Source organism: Malaclemys terrapin, chromosome 1 (assembly GCF_027887155.1).
Source record: "Malaclemys terrapin pileata isolate rMalTer1 chromosome 1, rMalTer1.hap1, whole genome shotgun sequence".
Classification (NCBI taxonomy): Eukaryota; Metazoa; Chordata; order Testudines; family Emydidae; genus Malaclemys; species Malaclemys terrapin.
In genome coordinates, this window is record NC_071505.1 from 141,290,063 (window position 1) to 141,302,674 (window position 12,612).

Consider the following 12,612-nt stretch of genomic DNA (forward strand, 5'->3'; position numbering starts at 1 on the left):
GATTTCTTTATAAAATAAAAATCTTTGTTTTTGAACATTTATTAGAAAAGCACAGTATTAAACTATTGCCAGGCAGGCCAGCTGCCATTAGCACACCAAACCAGGAACAGCGAAACCAGACCAGGAACAAGGTGCATGAACCAGGGCAAAAAAATGAAACAATTTCCAGGACAAAAAATTCCTTACTGTGGTGAGTCCCCTGGTCCCTGTTTTCTTCTCCCTTCCTTACATGTTTCCTGCACACCAGTTGCTTGGGCAGGGCGGAGAAGGCATCCACATGGAGGGGTTCAGTTTGGGGGACTGCATGGGGAACATTTGGCCTGTACATCTATTGTTAGGGCCTGATTGCATGGCCCGCCCAGACATGGAATTGTCCAAACTGTTCCTGGTCTGCAGCACATTGTACTGAGCAGGGGACTCACACCATGGGATGGGCTCATCAGGAGCCTACAGGGTGGCAGCCATTAGCAAAAACAGCCACTCAAAGAGTTCTTTCTGCTGTCTTCCTCCCTCAGACGCGGTTCCTCTTCCAGGAACTGCAAAGCTAGTGTCTGCTTCCATGCTGAAATCTTGTCCTCAAGCTGTGCAGCCAACCTGAGCCTTTCCATTTGCCTCTCATCTTGCCTTTCCACTTGCTGCAAGTCCCTCTCTCTTTAGTACTGGACCTGCTTGTTGGCCCTGTCCAGGATGTCAACCATAAGTTCAGCATGGACACACTTCCTCTTGGACCGGTCTGGTGACACAGGCTTCTACTGGAGTGTGGATGAGCTGTCGAGGCACATGGGCATGGAAGTAGACAAGGCACAGGTGTTCATTGCTGAAATGTCTTGGCACATGAGCAGAGAAACATTCCTTTTGGAATTTCAAGGATATAAAATGTTACTTTCTAGTACTGGATTTCAGTATATTGTTAGAGAGACACTTCCAACCACAGAAGCTCTCTAGACACAGACAGGTTAATTACATGCAAAGAATATGGCAGGTGAAAAATCACAACCACTTTTTTCTAAAAATTGCAGACCAGTTTGGCCTTTGGGGGAAGGTGGTTGCTGTGGCTTTCTACATAAGACTCTGTCATTTCAGGCATTCCACATTTTGGAAGACATGACATTTCTTGTGTTTCCAGAGTGGAAAAAAGAGGTTTTATTCCAAGCTGTTGGTGGGAAGACAGCAATGTATGACACTGAAGTAATCAAATATATGGTGAGTGAACAGTACATCTAGGAGTGGCGTCGGCAGGTCAGCTTCCCGGGTGCCCTGAAAAATATGTCCTTCACCAAAATGTGACTGCCTATCTGGAGTTCCTGCTGTAGGAAAAGTTTGTAACTATCAGCACCTGGGATTGGGTCAAAATTCATTAGGGAATCAACAGGATGCTGCATTGGCATCCACACGGTTGGTGCCTCCCCATGGCTTTCGATACAACCTATTATGACTGTATACAAACACACAGAACCCCACCAGCATCCCCATTCCTCCCCCTGCCTCCTCTGGCACAATTCTGGACTGCATTCAAACCCCCAGATGTACTTCAGACAAATGGATCAGATGGACTACACTTAACTGAAATGGACTACAGTTGTAAATGAACTACATTTCAACCCCCCCCCCCCCACACACACACACACTGCAGTTCACTGTTTGCTGACGGCTCATTACAACGTCGAGTTGCTACAGAGTGGGAAGACAATATAAGGATTTTATTTTTAACAGGCTGGCATATCTTAGCAAAAATGTGTGCTTTTCCAGTTAAACTTCACTTTAGGAGGCTTGTTTCACTGTTTGCACTTCCCAGTCTCCATTTTGAATTCCACATATAGGGGGGAGGTGGGGAGATACTGATGGATTGCTGAGTATTTGCATGCAGTCATAACAAGTTGTATCGGAAGCTGTGGGAAGACACCAACCATGTTGATGCTGATGAAGCATCCTGTTGACTTGTAATAACTTTTGCATTAGTTCATTAATCAGAAATCCCTCTCATAGCTATATTAATAAACACAAAAATGGAACCAGAAACGTACCCTGCTCTGGAGTGACTTCTGCCTGTTTAGTTTCTTCTGCTGGTTCTGTAGTAGACCAGTCCGCCAGAAGGCTTTGAAAAAGCTCCTGAAAGTATAGCCACAGGATGTGCTGCAGCTGCTCCTGCAGCAAAGCCACCTTGGGGACCTGCTTCATCACCAGAGTCAATTTGGTGGCTTCATCCAGCACCAGCTGCTGGCTCCTATGCTGGATTGTGGGACCAGCAGTTCACCATCCCAGATCTCCAGGTCATTGTGCATAGCTGTTGGCTCTGTGCTAGGCACAATGCCCAGCACCTGGTCAAAGTCATCCTAAAATGGGCATGATGGGCAAGTTCCCAGAGGTCTGGTTCTGGTCCCTGGCTTTGCAGTAGTCATCTGAAGTCTTGCATCTGAAGAAGTGAGGTTCTTACCCACGAAAGCTTATGCTCCCAGTACTTCTGTTAGTCTCAAAGGTGCCACAGGACCCTCTGTTGCTTTTTACAGATTCAGACTAACACGGCTACCCCTCTGATACCTGATATTTTATACAATTGTTTTATATACTGTTTTATATATATATATATACTGAGTGACAATTTGGGCTTGTGATTGTAATTTAATAAACTTTTTTTTTGTTTGTTTAACAGCATATATAACACATTTTTAGCAAGCAAACACAGGACAATATTAATACAACTAGTAATGGGTGAAACATAATAGACAATATGCTTTTAGAGGTCGGGGACCAGCTTGTAAAAATGTACCAGTGATAGGCTGTTAGGTTTTTTTTAGATTTAACAATTTTTAGCATGTTTTTATTTGCATGTAATATTTGAATGACACGCTTCTTTATATTTTTTTTATGTTTGTTGTAAAAACTGAGTCACCTTTGTTTTTGACAACAAGTGATTAGTTAGATTGTGCCAATTTAGGCCAAGGGTAACAGAGAAATTAACCGGGGTGGCGGTTATAGTGCATTGTGCTTTTTTTATTTTTGGTAAATAGTACGTGTGATTGCTAGTCTATAATACACGGGCATTATATATACATTTATTTACTGGGGGTTGGCTAGTATTTGCATTTTTTTTTAATATTATTTTTTAGGATGTAACACATACACATTGTTGTACAAAACACGTGTTGCATTTCTTAGTTTGTTTTATACACGTTCTTAATTATGTGTTTTTGCTGCATGATTTTGTGGTGATAGGTAGGGATAAGCACATGCATTTTTGAAGGTTTTATTTTGTATACTCTTGGGTGTTGGGTGTTTAATAATGTATTTTTATTTTTATTTTTTAGCTTATTGACCCAAAACCCGGGGTAGCTAAAGGGATTTTATGGTCAATTTTGGGAGTGGGCTTATTTTTTATATTTTTGTTTTTATAGATTGTTGTTGAGCAATTTTAATAATAATTTTATTTAATAACAAATTAGGCTTAACTATGCTGGAAACATATTGCATTTATTTATATTTATAGGTGTTAAATAAGGACCTCTTTTGTTGTTTTAAAAGACGCGTTAATACCCGAACATTTTTAGATATTATTTAATTTGTGTTTTAGTGATGCTAAATTAAGAATTTGCATTTTAGTACATTTTATAGCTAAGGAAGCTTTATTTTTTAATTTTATTTGTTGTTTATATAGCAGCTAGGAGGTGGTGTTTAGCCACTGTAACATATTTTATGTTGCTTTTATGTTTTTTAGATTTATTTGTATTAAATTCACAGTATTATTTGCTTGCTTGTGAATGAGACTATTTTGCTGTTGTGACAAGAAACTTAATTTATTTTTAATTACTTTTAGGTTTATAGTATTCATAATTTTTTATTTAAATTTAACTTTTTAAAATATGGTGTTTATTACATTTTGTTTTGTTTTGTTATTGTAGCGTTGATGTGTTTTTATTTAGGCTGTTAAAATAGGAAGGGAGTAGGGGGAACATTTGCGTTTTAATTTAGACACGGTTAACTTAGTTTAATTTATACCAATTTTTATTTTTAATTAATAGTAGATTTAACAAGACTTTACTGGATTACTTTGAGTTACAAACAATTTTGTTTTGTTTTTTATTTTAATTGGGGTACTTTTTTGAATGCATAGTTTTTGGTTTAGATTTTGGTGCATGTGTTTGGGGATCATAGTTTTAATTTATTATGGGGTATTGGACAGTATCCCACAATAACTGTTAGTATTGTTTTTGTTTTAACAGGCTTATTTTATTGATATGATAAATGTGAGTAGCTGGAACTTTAGGTGGTATTTTTATAGAGACCCTTTATTTTAACACCTACTTTTTAGTGGTTTGGTATTTTTGTGGTGTTTATAAGGTGAACCTTAAGTTTTACTCTTTTTTTTAGGCATACATTTGGGTATTTTTTAAGGATTTTAAGAGTTGGCTAGTATTTTTATTATATCATTTTATGAGGATTACTGGATTATGGGTAGGAATTTATGATTGGTTGGTAGGGAGTGAATTATTTTTTAAATATTGGCTTATAAGGAGGGCTGCATTTTTTTTATGATTGCTTTAATTATTTGGGCAGTAAAAGTTTTTAGAAGCAGATAAAGCCAGACCTTACACTGGAGTTTTATTTTTTGTGGACTAATATTGTGGTGGTCAAGCAGTGCTTTGTGCTTAGGTTTTGGGATATATATATATATATATAGTGCAAAGAATTTAAACATTATTATTTATGTAAGCAATTTAATTTGTGAAACATGTACCCATTTCAGTTTTTTTTTTTTTTTTTAATGCGGTATATCAATGGGCTAAGGTGTTTTACTATGGACTAAGGGCCTATTTATTTTTATTTTAATGAGTGACCCCTTTTTTTTATTTTAAGGTACATGACTTGGGGTTTTTGTTTTTTATAAGGCTGCTTTTTGGGGCCTTTGTTTTTGAATTTTGTTGTTTATGTGTTTGATGGCTTGATTAACCCTATACTGGAGAGTGGTTTTATTTTTTTGTAGCTGTTTGAGCTAATGAAAATGATTATGCTGGGTTATATTACAGTTTGTTTTTTTTATTTTGTACCAGGTAACTAGGATTAATTATCAGGCTCAATGGATGTCCAAACAGAATTTGGAAGGGTTGAATTTTTGTTTTTAGTTTATTACTGCTGCAGATGGCAGTCAAAATTAGAGGCAGTTTATTTGACCAGTCTTTTTTTGTGTTATTTACTATTTTTGGAGAGCTTTATTAATAGTGCGATTCATGTGCTTTACTTGGCCTGAGGACTGAGGCCGGTATGGTATATGGAGCTTTTGTTTAATTCCCAAGGCTTGTATTATTGTTGTAAAGATTTTTTTTTTATAAAGGCTCACCCATTGTTAGAATCTATTATTTTGGGGGTGCTATATTTATATATACTGCTTTATTAAAAAACTTTTTGGCCATTACTCTGGTGCTATTATTTTTAGTAGGAAATGCTTTTACCCATCCTGAAAAGGAATCAGTTATTACTAATAAATACTGGATTTTTTTTTTTACTTTTTGGCAATTTATTAATACAATTAATTTGAACCCTGTGCTATGGCCCAAGCCTTTGTTGGTGCATTATGGGTTGCCAGCGTGGAGGACGAGTCTTGTCCCAAGCACACCGCACATAATTTCGCACGTTTTAACATTATTTTTTATACACTTTCATTTTGCTATTTGCTTTAGCCTTTTAAAAGTTTTTGTTTACTTTTTTATGCATAAACTGATGTGCTACATTAAGTAACTTTTGTTTTTCTTTTCTTTTGGAACTTGGTTTGGGTGGTCTGTAGTGCCATTTGATGGATTAGATGTGTTAGCAAAGACATTTTTTTATTTTTATTTTTTTATTTTTGGTTACAACTGCTATGTTATGCTGTTGGGCTTTTGTATTTACCCGATTATTCTAGGTGGCTTTTATACCCATTTTTTTTACTGTGTGCCTTTACATGTTGCACCATTAACTGTTTAGGGTTTTTTGTTACCCATTGGTAAATGTATTTTTATTTTTTTGTATATGCAATATTTTTTTATTTGCTGCTTTTTATCCGTTTTTATACCACTCATGTGTTTAAAACTGTATTCCCTTCACACAGAAATTACTGATAGCATAAATATACATGGGCTCTGGGGAAATTTTATATTGCTTTAAAAACTGATAAATTGCGTGGAGCTCGGCATGCTGAGAAGACTCATGGTTTAAATGTTTTTGAATAACTTTTTTTTTAAGTTAATGGCAGCGTATTTTACACATATTTTTTTTTTACTACCATTGCACTTTTATTAGTAAATCAAATGTGCTTTTTTTGGCCCATAGTATTTAATTCTTTTAGTGGGGGTGCCTTTACCAAGGCAATTTTTTGCTCCAGAGTGACCTCCAGACATTTATGTTTTTTTTTTTTTTTTTTTTAATTAGGGCATGTGTTAGCATGTCCGGCTTGGACACTGTTTTTGTGGTCACCCCTTTGTTAACTAAAGTAAGCGTCCATTGAGCCATTCGGGTGTTAGACACTTACGTTCACAGGGATTAAAATTTATTTTTGCTTCTTGTAATTTTTTGGATTTATATGCTACTGGCCCTAGCTTTTTATTATTATTATTATTTTGTAATAGTGCAGCAGCCAAGGCCATGTTATTAGCCACCAAACGAATAACAAAAGGCTGTGATTCATTAGGGAAACGCAGGGCTGGAGCTGTGAGAGCACTTTGTTTTAGCAGGGTTAAAGCACAGTTTTGCTTTTTTAATTTTTATTCTATTTTGTTTTTGAGCAGTTTTATAATGGATGAGTTACTTTAGCATATGTATAAATGTGTGGTTTAAGAAAATTGAATTCTTTTAGTAGTACTTTTAAAGAGTGGGCATCGGTAGAGGCCAGCATTTTTACTAGTGCCCTTACCTTCCTTTGATTTACCTGCCTTTTTTTCGTTTGTTTAATGACTATGCCCAGGTATATAACCTGAGGTAACACCAACTGAGCCTTGTCTGAGTCTACTTTGAACCCCGTTTTTTGAATTAATGCCAAAACTTTTTCCGTTAGTGTTTGAGTTTGTGCTTTAGTTTCCCCAAATATTAAAATGTCATTTACATATGAAAACACAAAAGGCCTTCCTTGTGGACTCAACTGGTCTAGCATATTCACAACATGCCGATGGGCAATAGCCGGGATGTTGTGATAGCCCTGGGGCAACTGACAAAAGGTCCCATTGTTGCTTTTTTATTGTAAAGGCGAACTGATCTTGTGAGTCCAGATGTAGGAGTATGGCAAAGAAACAGTTGGCCAAATTAATAACTGAGAAATATTCAGATGTGGCTTGCACTTTTTGTATTACCTGTGTTATATTAGTCACAATAATAGTAGTCACATGTTAGTCACAATAGGAGCCATAGGGATGTTGCCCTTATTGAGTCTTTTATAATTAAGTGTTAAATGCCAGGATTGGCCGTTTGCTTTTAGCACTGGCCACACAGGGGAGTTAAAGGGTGAATTCATTTTTCGAATGACCCCCTGTTGTTTTAATTTTTGGATGGTTTGCACCAATTGGGCCTTTGCCTCTCTCAGGTATGAGTATTGTTTTTGGGAAGGCACAAATTTCCCAAAAATTTTAACACAAGCATTAATTTTACCACAATCTGTTTTTTTTTTTTTTTAGTTTATACTGAGGGGAATTTCAAGCGCCACTTTTCATCTTGTTGAGCTGTAAGTCTTTTCCCCCCTAACTTTTTCTAACTTTTAAAGAGTACCTTTAGGCATATTGATTACCACATTGTTTTTGAACAACCCAGAATAATTTCATTAACCATATCGGGAGTTTGGATCAAATCCCCTAATGTCTCAAACCCTTGCACCGAAAAGGAGACTTGGGTCCATTCCCACCTGAGACTAGGTTTTCCTTGAAAGGATTTTAAAGCTACCTGTTTTAATTTTTTTATTTTTATTTTTGCTTTTGGGGTTGTTTTGATTAAGGATACAGTGGCTTCGGTATCTATTGAAGCTAGTGTAGAGGTATATTTACCCTGCTGAACATACACACATGGTCATCCCCCAGGATCCCAGGAGACCTTGCCTGTGATCCTCCACCTTTGTGCCCCTACTGGTGGTGGGGGTTCCCCATTTAGTGGGCTCCTCTATTCTTGCCCCGAAAAAGGAAGTGGGGTCCTGAAGCAGTGCATCAAGGAAAAAGAGGGTGGTGCACTAGGAGTTATGCTAGCCATTTCTTTTGGTGGGGTTTGCAACCTCATGGCTTCCCTGACTAGTTCTAATGTAGGGGCTCCATTCCACTGTTCTTGGTTTGCCCCGTGCTGCATTAGTGTTCACCAGGCTATCCGGCGAACTTTATTTTCCGTGTGCCCACCTCCGTCCTTTGATTCCTGGGAGGAGGCTGTCTCATATTGCCAGAGGTCTGGGTATAACCGATCTCCTTGGGTTTCCCCATCCATGGGAGTGGCCTCTAGTATATCAAGTTGCAATGCAAAAGACAAAAATCATGGCATTCTTTTACTTATTTTAAAATGCTAAACCTACAACAAAGTGGTGACCTTAAAGGTCTGTTACTGCCTTGAATGCAGTCCAGACACAAAGAATTTCTGGCTGATGGATCTCTACCAATGGCTGTTAAGCCATTCCTTTCTGCTATTCAAAAAAAAAAAAAGAAAAGCTAACAAAACATAATCAAATCATACATCAATACATGCTACATTATTATCTTATTATTCTTTATTTTTTATTTTAAATTATACAAAATACAAACAATAAATTCTACTACTATACCCGAACTGACATCATCCTCCATAGGGCATTGGCAGTGCAAGTTCCTGGGGCTGGGACCATCCATTTACTTCTCTAAGACACTGTGCACCAATACTTTGTGCTGTGCTGGTAATTTTGTTGTAGTGAAACTATATGAATTGTTATTAAAATATAGAAAATATAGCAAATAATGACAACAAATGTTTATGAAATGGACTGAGTTTTACGTTTTGTACTTCAAAAAAATCCAAGAGCTTCCAGGGGCCTGTGGCCCCTGGCCCAACCTGCTGAAAACTCTCCCTCCTCCCCCCAAAAAATCGGTGGTACCAATTTTTTCCCAATACTACTGAGGAATTGTTTCAACCATCCCCCCATCCTAAGAATCTCTTGTCCATTAACTGCCACCACATGACATATCTTGGTGTCTCCATGGACACACATAATGGATGTTGAACTTATGGGTTGTTATGTTTCAACAAGTGTCCTTGAAACAGAGTTTGGTGACTTCCCTGAATCCACCAAGGCTTTTACCACCTTTCCCTCCGGTGCTACTAGTTTAGAAGTGAAGATCCCACACTTGACAAGGAAGAATTGCCAGCTTTTCCCCCTGTGCATCTCTACAATTGGAAACAATGGCTGCAAACAGCATTGGTGTTACAAGAGATTAAGGTGACCAGATAGCAAGTGTGAAAAATCTGGATGGAGTGGGGGGTAATAGGTGTCTCTGTAAGACAAAGCCCTGAATATTGGGACTGTTCCTATAAAATCAGGACAATTTGTCACCCTACAAGAGATAGCCCCATGGTCATATGAGGCTGTCACCCCAGACAAACACAAATTGAAGAGGAATAGGCAACATCTTCTCAAAATCCCAGAAGGGTGGGAGATAAGTGGCACTGTGTCTGCCATTTTGCCCAAGAGGGTCCCAGACAGACAACAACCGCATCCCTTAGATATGTCACAACCATAACTAATAGACTTACCATTGCCTGGCAACAGTGGCACTGCTGATATATCAGGGGAGACCCGCAGGTGGAAGCGACAGATCCGGGCACTTCCGAGATTAATTGAACACTGATAGTTTGCCAGAAGCTGGGATTGGGTGACAGGGTATGGATCACTTGATGATAACCTGTCTGTTCATTCCCTTTGGCGCACCTGCCATTGGCCACTGTTAGAGAACAGGATACTGGGTTGATGGACCTTTGGTCTGACCCAGAATGGCTGTTCTTATGTTCTTATAGTTTTATGCAGTGCTGATCTGTTAGAGTTCAGACAGTGGCTTGGAGTTATCACTAGATACTACACTTTGCTCTTTATATGCACATCACTTAATCACAGGGGACGACTTGATGTGCTTAAAGTTACACCTGTGTTAAAGAGCTTTGTTGGAAGGGAGCTTACATTAATTCCCATAGTCTGATGGGTTGATTATTAAGATGGCCATGTTGTTTTTACATCCCTTCATGAGTAGGCCCTGATGCATTTGTGTCCACTCCCTCCTTGAATCCCATATTTATTTAAGGCCAGACTGTGCAACACTGGTGAGCCCTTGCTCATAGGAGTCGTCCCACTGACTACACAGCCCCACTGGGACTGCTCCAGTCACAAAGGGCTCAGTAGTGTCAGGAAGAGAGATGGGCAACAATTTTCAAATAAGAATGTTTTTTGTCCTAATGAAAATGGCCATGAAATTATTTTAGGTTTGCTGAAGTTTTTTATTTTTGTAAATTTTCCGTAGATTTTGTGGATGGAAATTGAGGCCTATGGCTTTAGCTACAGCAAATAATCATTTTCCGTTTTTCTGTTTCCAGTTTTCCTTAGCTGCTGTTTTATTCAAGCTCATACACACGCTCATGGTTTGTTGGATTATGAACTTTTAACTAGACACACGTGTGAAGACGATATTCCTGTTCCACAGAGCCAAATTAAAGCCAACAAAAGCAGAGTTGTAACCAGACTTGATTAATGCTCTGACCATGTATTAATACACTGTTCATGAGTGGAATCCGTGGCCACCTTCTCTTTCTGTAGGGTACGAATTATGCCCATTGAAGCTACTGGGAGTCGCTCCACTCTGCAGGGAGAATAGGGTCCTGTGGTTTCACATGAAGCATTCCCCATAGCATGTCAGTCTGATTACCCAGGAATCCCAGGGGAATTCTTTGCTGTTTCTCTTTTGTAAAATTTCACTTTTATCATGAGATCAAACTCCAGCTAATTCTGTTTAATTTCTTGGGAAGTTCACATACAAACCTCAAATAAGCTGCTCCAGAAAATTCCTTGCTCTAGAATCCCCGGCTCCTACTTTCCCAGGCACAGAGACGTTACAGAGCTATCTGTGATCTGTACATACCAGGTGTGATACCACGGTTTGCTCTAGTAATGCATTTGAGGTTTCTAAAATCTGATTCTCATCTTCAACTTCACTGGTTTATACTTCAGCTCCAGAACAGCAGTGTTTCACACTGCAGCAACTCACAGACATATGCTGCTACTGGACAGTTTAATGGCCCAACACATGGATCATTCAAACCCTACTGAAATTGACCCAACACATTTAACACACACAGCACAGTAGCACTATTTTAAATTATATGGCCTGTGCACATGGAATTATTCACATGTTCCATGCAGAGGCACGGAGCTGGACCAGGGGGATAAGGCTAGAGTTCACAATACAGAGACCTTCCCCCCCCTCTTTTTTTTTTCTTCCTTTAGCTTGTTTGTTTATCAGGAATTTTTAAGCATTGAAGCCATTAGTGTCACTAAAACCAACTCTGGGCTCACAGTGCTACAACAATGAGATAATTTATAAAAAGAACAGGAGTACTTGTGGCACCTTAGAGACTAACAAATTTATTAGAGCATAAGCTTTCGTGGACTACAGCCCACTTCTTCGGATGCATATGAAGTGGGCTGAAGTCCACGAAAGCTTATGCTCTAATAAATTTGTTAGTCTCTAAGGTGCCACAAGTACTCCTGTTCTTTTTGCGGATACAGACTAACACGGCTGCTACTCTGAAACCTATAATTTATAAAGTACTCACAATCAAATAATCTTTGATTATTGCACATGTATAACCTCTCTCTCTAAGAATCATGCAAAGGAGATAATCAGAGACAAATTTAGTTTAACTTTTGCCCTTTGTCTCATTGACTTCTGGAATAAAACCCTGTTTCTAGTGGAACTGAAACTGACTTCCTAGTTCCAGTCTGCCCAGCTCAGTAAGTGAAATAGCAGGCACTTACCCATGGTGACCTGAAGAAAGAGGAGAAGCAGCCAAAGCAGCTGAGTGGCGAGATGTCCCTTCATTGCCATCCTGACCCGTCTCCTACTGACAGTGCCCTGGTTGCACCTACACACCTTGCCAGGGCTCCTCTGTGTCTGACAAGTGACAACAAAGCAGTCGCAGGGAAATATATAGATTCAGAGGCTGGCATCAGCTGCCAGAAGGAACCAATAGAAACAATATTCACCTTTTTAGACATTATCAGAGGACTTATCTAAAACTTTATGTACCCAAAACATCCAATACAATTCTAAAACTCCGGCTGTAACCATATATGAGCGACGAGTCCGCTTCTGATGTCATGTTCACTTCAGTCTTGGATCATCATGCAACCACCCTCCTTAGCACAGGGCAGATCAGTGTGAAAAATGATTCTGCCTTATTAGGCAAATAAATGCAGAGCCTCAAATGCTGTTCATTTTATAAACCTATTAGAAAATTTGAGGGGAAAAAAACCTCTAAAATTCAACTCCACAGAGCTGTGCGGGTCCAATTGCAGCCATGCCACTAGAGCTGGAATGTTACCACTGGGATCAACAGTATCAGAAATGCAGAGAACAAGCCCTGCTCCTGTTGTGGAACCCAAAC

At 38.7% G+C, this 12,612-nt stretch overlaps 1 protein-coding gene across 1 annotated transcript in view; it reads right to left on the reverse strand.

Moving 5' to 3' along the window:
* The window catches only part of LOC128843886 (scavenger receptor cysteine-rich type 1 protein M130-like), an 84,156-nt gene extending 72,103 nt beyond the window's left edge, over positions 1–12,053 (reverse strand). Inside the window, exon 1 of the mRNA XM_054041009.1 lies at positions 11,984–12,053. Coding sequence (XP_053896984.1) covers positions 11,984–12,053 — 70 coding nt within the window. The remainder of the gene's footprint in view (positions 1–11,983) is intronic.
* Positions 12,054–12,612: the final 559 nt, after the last annotated feature.